This window comes from Schistocerca piceifrons, chromosome 3 (genome assembly GCF_021461385.2).
Source record: "Schistocerca piceifrons isolate TAMUIC-IGC-003096 chromosome 3, iqSchPice1.1, whole genome shotgun sequence".
Classification (NCBI taxonomy): domain Eukaryota; kingdom Metazoa; phylum Arthropoda; class Insecta; order Orthoptera; family Acrididae; genus Schistocerca; species Schistocerca piceifrons.
The window spans coordinates 309,619,106-309,634,491 of NC_060140.1; the positions used below are offsets into that span (position 1 = coordinate 309,619,106).

The 15,386-nt window shown below is 36.9% G+C and overlaps 1 protein-coding gene across 1 annotated transcript in view; it reads right to left on the bottom strand.

Moving 5' to 3' along the window:
• Nucleotides 1-12,822: 12,822 nt before the first annotated feature.
• The window catches only part of LOC124790041 (sialin-like), a 122,828-nt gene continuing 120,264 nt past the window's right edge, over nucleotides 12,823-15,386 (bottom strand). The window contains exon 10 of the mRNA XM_047257598.1: nucleotides 12,823-13,155. Within this exon, the coding sequence (XP_047113554.1) occupies nucleotides 13,034-13,155 (122 nt within the window). The 3' untranslated portion in view covers nucleotides 12,823-13,033. The remainder of the gene's footprint in view (nucleotides 13,156-15,386) is intronic.

Below are 15,386 nucleotides of genomic sequence, written 5' to 3' on the forward strand. Positions count from 1 at the left end.
GGGAGAGAGATGGCGGAGTTTTGTAATTTGTAATGAACTGCTATATATATTATGACTATTAAGGTAAATACATTGTTTGTTCTCTATTAATATCTTTCATTTGCTAACTGTCCCTATCAGTAGTTGGTGCCTTCCATAGTTTGAATGTTTTATTTAGCTGGCAGTAGTGGCGCTCGCTGTATTGCAGTAGTTCGAGTAATGAAGATTTTTGTGAGGTAAGTGATTTCTGAAAGGTATAGTTTAATGTTAGTCAGGGCCATTCTTTTGTAGGGATTTTCGAAAGTCAGATTGCGTTGCGCTAAAAATATTGTGTGTCAGTTAAAGCACAGTCTTGTATAATTGTTCAAAGGGGACGTTTCATATGGCGACCCTGCCAGGATTCGAACCTGGAATCTTTTGATTTTTTTCTTGTAGTTTGTGTAATTAATGTAGCTTTTGTTTATTGCTAGCGCGTAATTGTAGAGAAAATCTCCTTTGTAGTTGCAGTCTTTCACTGTTGTACAGTAAAACAGTTGTGGCATGCATGTAGATTTGCACCAAGTATTTCGCAGCTGCAATTAACTAGATATTATTTTCAGTGTTGTGTTAATGTGTTCTCTTATTTTGCTCTTCAAATTGCGCTTTTCTGTGTTATCGTGTGAAATATTGTGGCAATTATGGCGTGTGAAAAACGTAATACTAGGCTCCAAAGTAAACTGAGAAATGACAGTGAAGACGAAAGCAGTGTGTTAGCGCCACCGAGTAATGAATTAACTGATGTTCAAAGTAGTAATTTGGTAATTGTGCATAGGGAAATGGAGCGGGCTGCAAACAATGGTGTAGACAGTGAAACAGGTAGTGAACAGGGAAGCATTATCGATCGATCGGTCGGCAACAGCTCGCCTCAGGAATCCGAAATGACAGGACACAATTTCGCAAATACTATAGATTCAGGTTTTGGGTCATCACCGTTTTCTCAAATAAGTCAAGACACATTTTCTGCTTGTCAAAATGTGAATGTTGCCAGTGCAAATGCACTGCCGAAAAGCGTAGAGAAACAGATTCCAGACACTAATACATTATTATTGCAATTAATGCAACAAATGGAACAAAATCAGAGACAAATGGGACAAAATCAAAAAAGTTAGACACAGTGGAACAAAATCTTAAAAAGTTAGACACAATGGAACAAAATCTTCAAAAGTTAGACACAATGGAACAACACCAGAGACAAACACAGCAACAGTTGGACACAATGGAACAAAATCTTCAAACGTTAGACACCACACTTGAACAAACACGTGAAGATTTAACTACTGAGTTACATAACATTGAATCGAAATGTCAAAAGGTCTGTAATGACGTAAAAACACAAATTTGTGAGCATTTTCAACCTATTTTTTCGCGGCATGAATACGCATTACAGAATCACGAAGCAGCCATAAAAGAACTGCAAACCATTGTTCATGAAAATCATGAGACCTTGTGGGCTAAAATTGACTCAGTCGCATCTACCGATTCGGTTACGCAACTTGCAAAAACTCAGGAAAACTTAAAGGACACAGTAGATTCGATTTCAACACAAATGGACACTCTGAAACTTGGTCCAGAAAAACACACTGAGGAAATGTGTTCACTATCGGAGAAAGTAGCCGAACTTTCGGATCAGGTCACTAACTTATCTACAAAGGTAGATGATGATCTGAATGACACAAGACCTGTAGCCTTCACTGACACAGAAGAGTATGAACAAATTAGAAAATTCAAACAGAATCAAAATCAAATCAATACACAGTACAAAAGAGAAATTCGGGAAGTACAAGATCAGATGACACAGGTAATACAAGAATTACGTATTTCAGAGGATACTCGCGCCCCAATACGAGAAGAGGGACATAGAAATACGGAACAGCCACAAAATAATAACACAGGGCATTTCGGAAGTTATGAAAGAAATTGGCAATGTGCACCGAATTTTGAGATGGAACGGCCAACACGACCTAACAATGACCGATAAGCGACTTGCCGACATGATGATTTTGACTATAAGCTGTTCATTACTACACGTAAATTCAAAACATTTAAGAATTCCGGCAACGACATTCATCCACAAGCATGGCTCAATCAATTCTCTCATTGTTTTCCTCCCAACTGGTCGTTAGAACACAGATTAGAATTTATGTGTGGCTACTTGGAGAATGAACCAGCTGTAAGAATGCGATCGGTCATTCACGATTGTCACAGTGAAGGAGAATTTTACCATGCCTTCCTCTCAGCATATTGGTCTCAAGCCACACAAGACCAAGTAAAACATGGCATCATAATGATGAAACACTTCGAACAATCTGAATTTTCCAGTCTTGTGAAATATTTTGGAGACATGTTGCATAAGAATCTGTATCTTTCAAACCCATACAGCCCTTCAGAACTCATCCGCATTTGCTTAATGAAATTGCCTGAACATTTACGACATATTATTTTAGCAGGACGTTGCAAAGACCACATTGAAGCTTTTCAGGGACTCTTACAAGAATTAGAAATTGACACAGACAGTCGCGGGATGCGAAAACAGGAAAACAATCACTACAGGTCACATCCGTCACAATTCCATGACGACAGAAACAATAACTGGACACGACAAGTCTATTCTTACAAAGCAAATCGTGACCAAAACAGACGCCACCCATATGACAACCACTGGCAGAGTAATAACAGTTACAGAGAAAGATCGTATTTCTGTAGTAATGAATATGACAGAGATTACCATAGAAACAGACAATATGGGAACCACAATAATTATTATCAAGGGAGACAGAATAACTTTAGATGCAATGGTCCAGCGCGCAGTTACGATTCAGGGAGAAATTCTCCACCACATGACCGACAAACAAGAAACTATGTAAACTACCGGCAAAACGACAGACGTGAATTTCATCAGAACTGGCGGGGTTCTAACAGAGCTGGGCCCTCTCGCCAAGGCGAATTTTTAGAAGTTAGGTCTCCTAATCCCAATAACAACGCGCTCCAACAAAGAGACAGACAATGACTTGCACAGCAGGCAGCCGTGTGCGCCCGCTGGCTCCGAGAAAAATAACATAAGACGCTAGCCTTGAGAAAAATTTTAGCATTCTTTACCGATATATACCGCATGATAATTCCGTTCAAGTTGAAACTCTGAGTACCAGGAAGAGCAAAGGACTGCACCACGTTTCTCATGTAAAACCGTTTATTGAAAGATAATCTGCTTTTTAACTTAGTCTTTGGTATAAAACTTTTCACTTCACATTTCTAGTATGCATTGTCAGACTTAGAAACTGTTACCATGCAACAATGTATGAAGTACTTGAAAATACATTCTGGATTTAAAGTACTTTCTGTGAGATACCAGATGACACAGTGGTTAGTTTATGTGACAGCTACACGATTTTATCACGACGCTTCTAATGAGTGACAATTTACAATGTTGCTTTTGCGGTGTATCTATTTTATATCTGCACAGTTTTTCTGTATTATTCTGGAAATTGGAACATGTTTTAGTAGTAACTTTTGTGGTATAGCTACAATGAGACTGCCTTTTCCGTAGCACAACAATATGTTACAGCACAGTACTTTCTTCATCACGGCAATAAGCGTAATAACTAAGATATCTATACGCAAAGCATTTCACTTTTGTTTATCATGAGGTAAGTACATTGTCTTTTGCAGAACTTAGCTTTCGGAGGACGATAAATACGACACTTCCACAGAGATTATCTTACAACAAGACGCACAGTTTAGCGCTACAGTACACATATTTGAGTGATTAATTTTGTACTTAAAACATTTATTTTTAAAGATATTTGAAGTACAATGATACAAAGGTTTTCCGTGATACATTTCATTCCATTGCTGTAATCTGTAACACCTGAGGGTATAATTACATTAATTCTCAGGGGGGTACACGCCTACTTTGTGTACCATGTGTTTGGCAAGCACAAGGAGACCTAGCTAATATGGTATTTGCTTATACAACTTTACACATCGGTACCATATTTCTCCAACACAGAATTACACAGCTACCTGATTATTTAACAGAGAAACAAACATTATTTTACTACATCAGTGGCACATGTTTACGCAATTACACAGTTGGATAACTTCACACTTAGGAAATTGTATTTTGTCTGTACTTTGTAAACTGTTCGTATTTTTTCAGAACCATTGTGATACTATGAGAGCTTTGAATGATGTATTTGGTATGGGATTATGATTTTTAAAGTGCGTTTGAGGCAGATGACACTTTTGACATGAGCAGAGAATTTTTTTAGGTTTTGAAATTATTGGAGGAAGCTACGACGATTTTAAGAGTTGACTGGGGTCTTATAATGTTATTATTACGATGATGATGTGTATTATGCGGTTGCGGTATGTTTATGATCAATAAGCTGATGCTATATGAGTTATTTGAGTATGCTATGTATTTCTTATGATGAAATATTGAAGAAGTGTCGATGAATAAGGTAAGGAATAATGAGTAGTGGTTAGGGACTCTGGTTTGTGAAAAAGGTTGTTGGAAACCAAGAATCGTACTTTAAGAGTTATGAAATGTGTGTAAATGCGTGAATGTATCACAATGCCGACGAAAACTTTTTGAACACTGTTATATTCATAGGATTTTGTTTCTACACATTTGAATGCAAATTCTCGACCTGTGAAATATTTTTATATGAGACTGTCACTGTAGCGGAAACTGGTGTCGTAAATATTTCCGTAAGAAAGCTAAGTGACCACCTGCACCTAATGCGTCATGGGCACCCAGCTGGGTGACAGTCACCTAGAAAAAAGCCATTAGCATGTGCCTTCCAGAGGCACAGGTGGAAAAAAAAGGGAGGCCATTATCCTCGCTATTGACGTTCCTTTGTAGAAAGCATCGCAAAAACGACATGGTCGAACTTGAAAACATATGATTACACTGTGGAGCTCTTAATTTATGATTTACTGAAATGCCTAATGAAATGACGAGAAATATTTTTATGTCTATACACCTGATTATGACTACTGTCTCTCTAGTTGAGAGATTTTTCTACTAACTTATGAAATGCCTAATGACTACTGAATGATGTTCTTATGCTTTACTTTGTACATAGTTGCTTATTTCATTTGATATCTAGTTTCTAGCTGCACTGCAGCATTGGTTAAAATAAAATTTTATAGATGTACTAATATAAATATTTTCTCTCTACAGATCGAGTAAATAATAGTTTTTTCAAAAAAATGAGGGAGCACAAAACGACATTTACCTTCACAGGAACTGCATTCATAATTTTCTTTTCAAGTACTTGGTAATTTCTTTTGTAGAATAAATTGTGATGCATCACTCTAGTATTAAGATGTGACATAGGTATTAGACATGGCCATTTTTAGTGTACTATTTTTTCTGCTTGAGCTTTGTCATGTTTAGGTATAAGTTATTTCATTTTGTGTTGTTGGTTGCCAGGCATAGTGCTACTGAATTTCAATTTGTGTTACTCTGCTAAGCCAGATTTTTTTTTTTGTTTGCTGCGCATTGCCTCATATTAGTTGTAATGATGAATTGCTTGGTAATTTAGATTTACTGTAGCTTGCTTTGCAAATTTCCATTTTTTTCATTGCTGTTTGCGTTAATTGTTTTGTGCTGCTGCATTGCCTCGTCCCTTAGTTTAGCATCTGAGCTCAGTAGATTTAAGTTAGCTTAATAGGGGGTAGTCTACATAAGAACCTAACTATGGAGAATAGGGAAAGAATGCATTGAGAAGTTATATGAAAACGATTTGGGCCAAAATGAGTATTGTACAATGAGCCATAATTATTTTGAAAGAAATATGGTTAGAATACAGAAAAGAGGTATAGATAGGACTTTTTGGGAATAATGATGAATGAAGGGAGATCTCCAAGAAGTAAAGAAAGTTTTGTTTGCAAAATACTGCAGTACAACAAACCCTGTCCTTTCCTTTTGTATTATTCCGCTATATGTTTGTGTACCCTCGTGTATTTGTGTTCATCCTGTCTTTATGTGTTTATCTGATACGATTTAGGTTGTAGAATTTTTCTAATACTCAGCTACATTCACTATGATGAGGAATACTGTTATCCTTGAATACAATTTGCATTAATAATATGTTATTTACTTTGTAAAGATGTTTAGACATTATTTATTCTGTTTTGTTTTAATGCTCATGTATGAAGTTGATGTTTCAATAATTATTCTGATCTTTTATGTATGTATTCATGTCATAATTCCTGTAACGCTGATGTATATGTTATTTCGATTCTTTTGTAAAGCCCACATTACTACAAATGTTATCTGTACTATTATGTTCTTTAATGATGTATTTTGTACCATTTTTATTGTATTCTTATGCTATAAAATTGTAATTGACACCAGTTCATCAAATTAAATAACTTGTAAGTTCCATTTCACTGCACACGTTTCTATTGGTCATAGTATATGGACAATATGTGAGAAGTAGGGACTGTTCGTGTTTGCACGTGTGTTAATAATTCAGCAAGGGACTGGATAACAGCATTGCTAGTTCTAAGGACAATTCCAAAAACTTTGTGAGTGCACAAGTGTTGGTTATGGACTTGCTATATTATCCGCAAGACTCTTCAATGGTGATTGTGCACCTGCACAGTCACAACAGATGGCTGCTGGCCATCTCTACAAGGACTACAGTGGGTCTACATCTTTGATGATCCAACCAATACCATTATTTCTACAAGGACTGCAGTGGGTCTGCACCTCTGGTGGCCCACCAATACCGTAATCTCTACCAGGACTACAGTGGGTCTACTCTGTGATGAACTACCAACCAATATTCTTCAAAACTTCGACTGACTCTGCTGTGGGTTTGCTCTGTTGTGGCCCATTACCTGTCAGCATGTCAAGAGTCAGCACTGTCTTTCCGTTGGAAGAACAACACTACTTCTTCAAGACTGCATGGAAATACACTACTTCTGTGTGCATTTTCTTTTACTGCTCAGACTTTGAGAAAAACACTGCTATTTTACTGTGATGAATGATTAGGACTGTCTTTATGGACTGTGAAAAAATTTTAGCTTTTGACCAACATTGTATCAATAAGTGTGTGCATTTGATATCTTTGTTATTGTAATTATGAAAAATTTTATCAAATCATTATTGGCCACTGCCCAAAACAATTTGTAAAATTTTTTGTGGGGAGCATGGGGGCTATGTAAGTAGGCTGTTTAGGTTTTTTTATTGGTAACGCCACCTCTGTATGAAAATCACTGGCTGTGCTGTGTGCAGTCTGTGTCTAGTTTGCATTGTTGTCTGCCATTGTAGTGTTGGGCAGTGGCAGCTGCGTGTTAACAGTGCGTAGCGTTGCGCAGTTGGAGGTGAGCCGCCAGCAGTGGTGGATGTGGGGAGAGAGATGGCGGAGTTTTGTAATTTGTCATGAACTGCTATATATATTATGACTATTAAGGTAACTACATTGTTTGTTCTCTATTAATATCTTTCATTTGCTAACTATCCCTATCAGTAGTTAGTGCCTTCCGTAGTTTGAATGTTTTATTTAGCTGGCAGTAGTGGCGCTCGCTGTATTGCAGTAGTTCGAGTAATGAAGATTTTTGTGAGGTAAGTGATTTCTGAAAGGTATAGTTTAATGTTAGTCAGGGCCATTCTTTTGTAGGGATTTTCGAAAGTCAGATTGCGTTGCGCTAAAAATATTGTGTGTCAGTTAAAGCACAGTCTTGTATAATTGTTCAAAGGGGACGTTTCAAGTTTTATGTCCTTATGCTTTCATGTTTATTTTAAAGAACAGATGTTACGAAAGCTATGCCCTGTTCTCTAATTTTCTTCATAGCTTCAATTTTTTGCATCATTAAAGCATTCATACAGTTCGCAATAGCCAATTATTTTTACAGTTCCTAATTTCTTGCTCGTTGATTATAACGACAGTCTGAGACAGTAGTGGTGCAACTTACAGTATTTCCTCTTTTGTATTATTTATCGAAACACTGTATCTAAAATTTTGACCCACCAGTAAATTTAATCTCTGACGATCCTTTGTGCTTTACACTTTCATTACTTTCAATGTACCTTTACCAACATTGACGATAAACTGATATTAACATGTAAAAGGGCACATACTTCTCAAATCCATTTTTACATCAGTGTTATCTGAAATGATGCATTAAATCTAAAATGTTTGTATGTAAAGATTATCAATAATTCAGTGTTTCAATGTCTAAAACATCTGTCAAATTGCGTAAAGGTATTGACATTATAGTATTTCCACATTTGTATTATAGACTGTTTGATATGAATGCGTTGCAATAAAGATTTGTATTCAGGAGTGAATCGATTTTATAAGGCAGCCTCAAGAATTTTTTTTAAAATCCAAAGACGTCAATAGCACTCATGTTGCATTTGAAAGAATGCATTAGAGATGTGGCTGACTGCCTCAAGTAGAGCCGACAGACATTGAGACTTATGAATTGTAGCTCAAGAGACACACTGGAACATGCAGAGACTGCTATCTCTATAGTCACTGTTACAGACAAGCCAACAAGCTACTACAATGAAATTGAAGAACACTATTCTGAATAGTTGACGTTGGCTTTATTAATTATCACTGTGTTGTATGTTCTAATACTGCTATATTATTTATCACTACCAGCAACTCTTCAGAATCACATTACTTACATCATGGATGATGGACAATGATATGAATGCGAATGACTAATGCCTGATGAACTAGCATTATGTCGAGTCGATTTTTTAAATAATTTTATAGACATATTGAAGTCGAACATTTTTGTGAGACAGTTACAATTTTTGGTGTTGGCTGTTTCGATAACGCCACATTATTTATGATAAGCAACAATCACATTACTTACGTTGCAGCTGTAGGTTAATGATATGACTGATACTTCATGAACTACAATTACTTTAAGTCGAGACCTTGAATAATTCCGATAGACGTAGTCAAGTGGAAATTACCGTTGGACAGTAACGACCATCGGCGTTGGATGCTTCAGTAATGCTACATTATTGATCATAATTAACAACAGTGCATAACCATACTACTTATACTATGGATGAATTCTAATAAAAATGAAAGCAAATGACTGATTCTTGATGAAGTTCAATTACATGGAGTTGAGACTTAAAATAATTCTGATTAACATATTCAAGTGGATAATTTTAATTGGACAGTTACAGTAGTTGTTGAGTGTTTTAGTGATGCCCACATTATGTACCACAATCAACCATTACTTACATTATGGATGTAGGTTATTGATATAACTAATGGTAGACGAAATATTTTTAAAAATTGCTCGATGTTTCTATAAATTATTTTGGAATTTCGTCACAACGTATTTGTTAGTTAGCTCTGAATCTTGACAATTCATTTAAGTCGGTTCAGTGAACTATTACAGTTCCTTAAATGACATCAGCAAGTCTGAACTTGCTAACTACGCATTTTGCGTGTTGGAACGATTTCTGACTTGCAGGCATTGACAACCCATTGGAGCAATCAAGTATCTGCACTGTGGGCCAGTATGATGTTACGATTTTAATAAACTCATGAGTGTACACAGGAGTAGACATACTGCTTGCTGTTCAAGGTAAACATGGAACACTTCTTAGTATCATGTTAGTTCTCGGTTCCTACTCCTTCCATTTCCATAATATTTGCATTTTTCATGCACAGCACATCAGCCTTCTTCATTTAAGAGGCATAGTGCAGCCATTTTTGCAGTTTTCGTTTGGATGTTGGAAACAACATCTCCAGCTTCAAAAGACAGTTAATGGCATATCTATTAAAGCAACAATAATGATTACCATTGCCCTTGTTCACACTTGTTACTGTTTTACATCCTTCTTCCCAACCAGATCTTCTTCTTTTCCCAGCGTTTTTAGCTAGTGCAGTCTCCTCAAATTCCCTTTCCCAAGAACTCGTTATATCAGAAAACATCTATCTTGTCTGCCTATAAATTCTTTTCATACCTGCCACTATCGTTATTTTTATTATTGTCATTATTATTATTATTATTATTATTGCTGTTCATACTATTATCACTACTAGTGGCAGCAGCTGCAGTAGTGCAAATACTGTCGGAGTTAATTTCATTACTTAATAGTCAGCCTCATTTACTCACATTGCCTCTTCAGACATTCAAATATCTTTAATACTATTTGTCATATTTAAATTGTTGTTTCTTAGGAAACGATGGTGTAAAAAAGGTATTGTATTGGTGAAATCCTGGTCTGATGTAAGATACGGTCTGACGACCCTAATCAGATCAGGTTAAATAATAAATAAATAAATAAATGGACTGAAGAAGATCTGAAAAAAGCAAAACAAGGTGCTTTTGAAGTTTATCGATTAGAAAGGCTGCTGAAAATTTTAAAATAACCTTTAGCATGCTGCAGATCTGGTTGAAGAGAGGATCTGAATTGGACCCAAGCTTAATAAGGAAATATGACTTTCCTCCTGCATACAAAGAAGCTCTGGCTTACCATGTTAAAACACACGATGGTACAGTGTGTTTGAAGATGTGATCCAAGAAGCATGCCCGTCAACTTCCCATTAATTCTATTGCTTACGAAAACGGATTACAACCATTAAATTGAAATCATGGCAGTCTATTTCCAGATACAATTATATGAATTATACATGTTCCTTCCAATTGTGGAAAAACAAATGTTTTTCTTCTCATTCTTGAAAATGATCTCAGACTGATTATCTTATGTACTTACTGCAAATCTCTTCAACAATACACATATAAATGTCTAGCACAGGTATCTGAGAATTTGAATGCTATTGGTTGTTTCAAATTTTCAAGAAAGAAGGATATAAGGCCAACCAAAGAAGCACTATCGTTTCAATTTTTATTTTTTTATGACATTGCTTATAATAAGGAAGATGATATGAAGGCGTACTTTTCTAAGAGTTGTTATTAATGTGTAGAAAGATTTTTATCAACATCAAATGTGTAGCAAAATTCAGAAACCGTTAATTAGATGTGATGCTAATGTGAGTATTCTTTTTTAAAAAAAATCATAATTAGGCTTATATTTAGCGATCATATTAACCATGATACGACTTTTCATCCGTTCCTCGAAATGTGTAAATGAGCATAGAGTAAAAATGTGTACAATTTTCTAGTTATGGGTAAAGATGATGATTTAAATAACGGACTTTGTCATATTAATTTTGATCGCTATATTTCTGTTTAATAAATAGAAGAGGAAAGACTGAAATTGTAATCAATGTAATCAATGTTACAGATGTATCATATGTTAACGTAACGTGTTGCTCGAATATGTTGCATGTAAGGAAAATATGTAAACTGTGAATACAAGCTAAATGTTGTGGAAGTGGAAGAGAGATAAACTGAGAATGTAAGCTATATTTTGTAATTTTATTACGAAACTGAAACTAAGCTGTATGTTCTGTATGTATTATGAACATGTGATTGAAAACTACTGGTGTTCCATAGTATATTGAGCTACGTATCTTAGTTTTTTGTTGTGATCTAGACCTAAGCTCGCCGGACAAAAAATTAGATGAATCGTTAAGCTTTAACAGTTAGCGCAGTGTTGGAACACAGGGTAGAAGTCATCATCAGCATCGACAAAATTATGTGGAATTGCACTATCAAAGCCTTAGCGAGTTGTTTAACCTGGATGTGACGCGCCATACAACCTTGTGGACTGATTTCCTAATCGAAACCAAGCAATTATCAAGTCCGGTGATTCTCCTTTGCCTTTTTGAACCTCCACTACAGAATAATTCATCTCCCTCTTGCACTGCATAGATACATTACGTAATAGCTTTCAGAGAGTGAAAGGACTTGACTGTGCAGAGAAGAAAAGTATATGCATTATGAAATAAAGTTAAGCCTATTTGATGAGCCGTTTTTCTAACGCTCACCTTTAATTTTCTCCTTAAAATTTGGGTACTCTCAATGGGAACAAGATATCAACAGTTGGTAAAAAGACAGTATCAGGACGGCTGAAATAGCAATACGACTGGAGACCGTTGTTAGTCACTTCACCAACACATGGGACAGGCAATTAATGTGAGAAAAAACGGTATTATATGAGAAGAGAGAAATGAAATATAAGCCAATGGACACTTGGTTCCTAGTTGTTGAAGAAGCGTTTTAATGTTTATGCTTCAGTAAGAAACTTTTGTTCACACTGAAAAATTACAATTATTTTTCATTCAAATTGTTTTGCTTGTTTATCAATATATAACAGACTCGCAGTGTGACGCAAGACTGTACATTATAGAAAAAAACGGATTCAGAAACGGCTTCAATGCCCAAAAAACTGCAACGTCGAGCTGTCTCTTAACGAAATAAGTCAAAAATATTTTTTCTATGACCTGTTCTGTTGTACGATTACTTTATTAGGGATAAAGCACTGGAAAAACTAAGAACCATAAAATATCAGGGAGTAGCTGACGGCAGCGGTTGTAGGGAAAGCATATGCAAGTCCAGTTTATTGGAAGAATCCTTACGGAATGTAATTTTCTCAAGGAGCAGGTAGCTCATAGAACAATCGACAGTCTGAGACTCTTAATAAAGGAGACGGAGAAGATTCAAAGGCGATAAGAACTGTGTTTCGTAGCGGATTCGTTTACCTAGACCAAGAGAGCAACAAAGTGTTCATCAGGCTCCAGTCGCTGACACTACAAGATAGGCATTGTGCACTATGGAGAGGTTTACTGCTAAAATTTCAAGATGTGTCAGGCACATGCATCCCAAGAAATGACCATGATGAGAAACTTAAAATTCCAGCTCATCGGTGGCTTCTCTATAGTCACACTTCCCTGTCACCATTCACAAATGGAACAGGAGAGAGGAGAAATGGTAGTGGTACACAAGTACAATGTAGTTTGCGAAGTATAGACGTTGATACAGAACACGGAAGTAAATGAAGGAAGCCTATGCAGTGGATGTCAAGTAGTTGTTGATGATGACGATTTGTGTAATAAACAACTCATATTTGTTCATAAGCCTTTTTTTTAGAGATTCATTGTCCAGTGAATGGCCCCTAAGGTATTACATTTCTCCGATGACCTCTCTGCGTTATTTCTTCGGTAACCACTTGCGTTGCGCCTTCATCGAATGCTGCGTTCTCGATTCCTTCAGTGGTGTTCGCTCTGCGTGCTGTTTCTGAAACAAAAAATGACAAAAGTAACATAACACATTTATTGCTAATCGCTCCAGTTTTTTTTTAAATAATGACGTATAATTTAGTCGTGTGGCGGATAATATAAGAGGGCAAGCTGCAAAATAATGCCTCCGAATTTTCACCTGTATTCTCAACATCGATAAAGGTACACTACTGGCCATTAAAATTGCTACACCACGAAGATGACGTCCTACAGACGCGAAATTTAACCGACAGGAAGAAGATGTTGTGATATGCAAATGGTTAGCTTTTCAGAGCATTCACAAGAGGTTGGCGCCGGTGGCGACACCTACAACGCGCTGACATGAGGAAAGTTTCCAACCGATTTCTCATACACAATCAGCAGTAGACCGGCGTTGCCTGGTGAAACGCTGTTGTGATGCCTCGTGTAAGGAGGAGAAATGCGTACCATCACGTTTCCGACTTTGATAAAGGTCGGATTGTAGCATATCGAGAATGCGGTTTATCGTATCGCGACATTTCTGCTCGCGTTGGTCGAGATCCGATGACTGTTAGCAGAATATGGAATCGGTGGGTTCAGGTGGGTAAGACAACATCCATCAGCACAAACAGTTCGACGACGTTTCAGATGTGTTACGACCCTTGCCACTACCCTTCATTCGATCCCTTCGAAACCCTACATTTCAGTAGGGTAATGCACGACCGCATGTTGCAGATCCTGTACGGGTCTTTCTGGATACAGAAAATGTTGGACTGCTGCCCTGGCCAGCAAATTCTCCAGATCTCTCACCAATTGAAAACGTCTGACAATGGTGGCCGAGCAACTGGCTCGTCACAATACGCCAGTCACTACTCTTGATCGTCTTGAAGCTGCATTGGCAGCTGTACCTGTACACGCCATCCAGGCTCTGTTTGACTCAATGCCCAGGCGTATCAAGGTTGTTATTACGGCCAGAGGTGGTTGTTCTGGGTACTGATATCTCAGGATCTATGCACCCCAATTGCGTGAAAGTGTAATCACATGTCAGTTCTAGTAAAATATATTTGTCTAATGAATACCCGTTTATCATCTGCATTTCTTCTTGGTGTAGCAATTTTAATGGCCAGTAGTGTATTACATGTCATGTGTATTACTCGGTCAACTATTCTCACTTCCCTAATGAAAGTTGCAACCCTCTGCTTGTAGCTAATAACATGGCGGTGTTTAACGTATCTATATCGTTATGTGAGAAACTGAAAATAGGAATTCGAAGACTTCGTCCACATGTGGAGCAGCCTCTCCTTCAGGACGGCAATGCCAGATCACTCACTGCAACAATCTGACACATTGGGTTCACTGTTACCGATCATCCCTCAGACGATTCCGAATTGGCTCCAACTAATTTTCATCTGTTTCGAAAACTTAAAGAAAACCTTGGAAAGCTTCATTTTAGAGTGATAAAGCGTTTGAAGCAGAAGTGACGTTGTGGCTCTGTGAATGAAGTCCAACATTCAACAGTGACGGTATCAACAAACTCGTCTCTCCTCGGGAGAAATGTGTTCGTACCGTGGTGACTATATTTAGAAATAAATATGAAGGCATGAAGAATAAAGATGTAGAATGTTAATAGTGTTTGTTTTATTTAAGAAGCTTTAAGAGGTTTCGTGTAAAAAATTCGGAGTTATTACTTTTGATCACGCCTTCGTAGTTCTGATGCATTATCAACTTTGGCTGAGATGAAAATCAACGATAATATTAGGTACAATACCGAAAGAGACGAAAGGGGAATTAGTTAATGAAGTACGCTTTTAGTGTACATGTTTGGTGAACCTAGTAGAAACTCCAGCGTCTACAAACTGCTCATTATATTTGTGGTGTAACTCCGTAACATTTTTTGCTTCTTACCATCAAAACATTTCTAGGATATATGTATTTATGTTTTTCATTTGACATTCGACATTTGTAGTGTTATGATAGTAAAAATTATAGAGGCCCTAGTCACACGACATTTACATTTATCCGAATTTTTCAGTTTTGAACAAAGTTTATTTTACTTGTGAATAGCACAAGAATGTGTCGAGTGGGAAATAAAATCACTTATGTATATTCTTCATTTTAGTATAGTAACAGAACAACGACGACGGAGGATGCCTGAAGCGTTTCTGCCGTTCATTGGGAGAACGCGTTTGGTGGAAGAATGACATAAACGGTTTGTCAGACCAAAAGATAGTCTCATTCAAATAAACGAGTAGTCATGTTAAGAAAGACCCG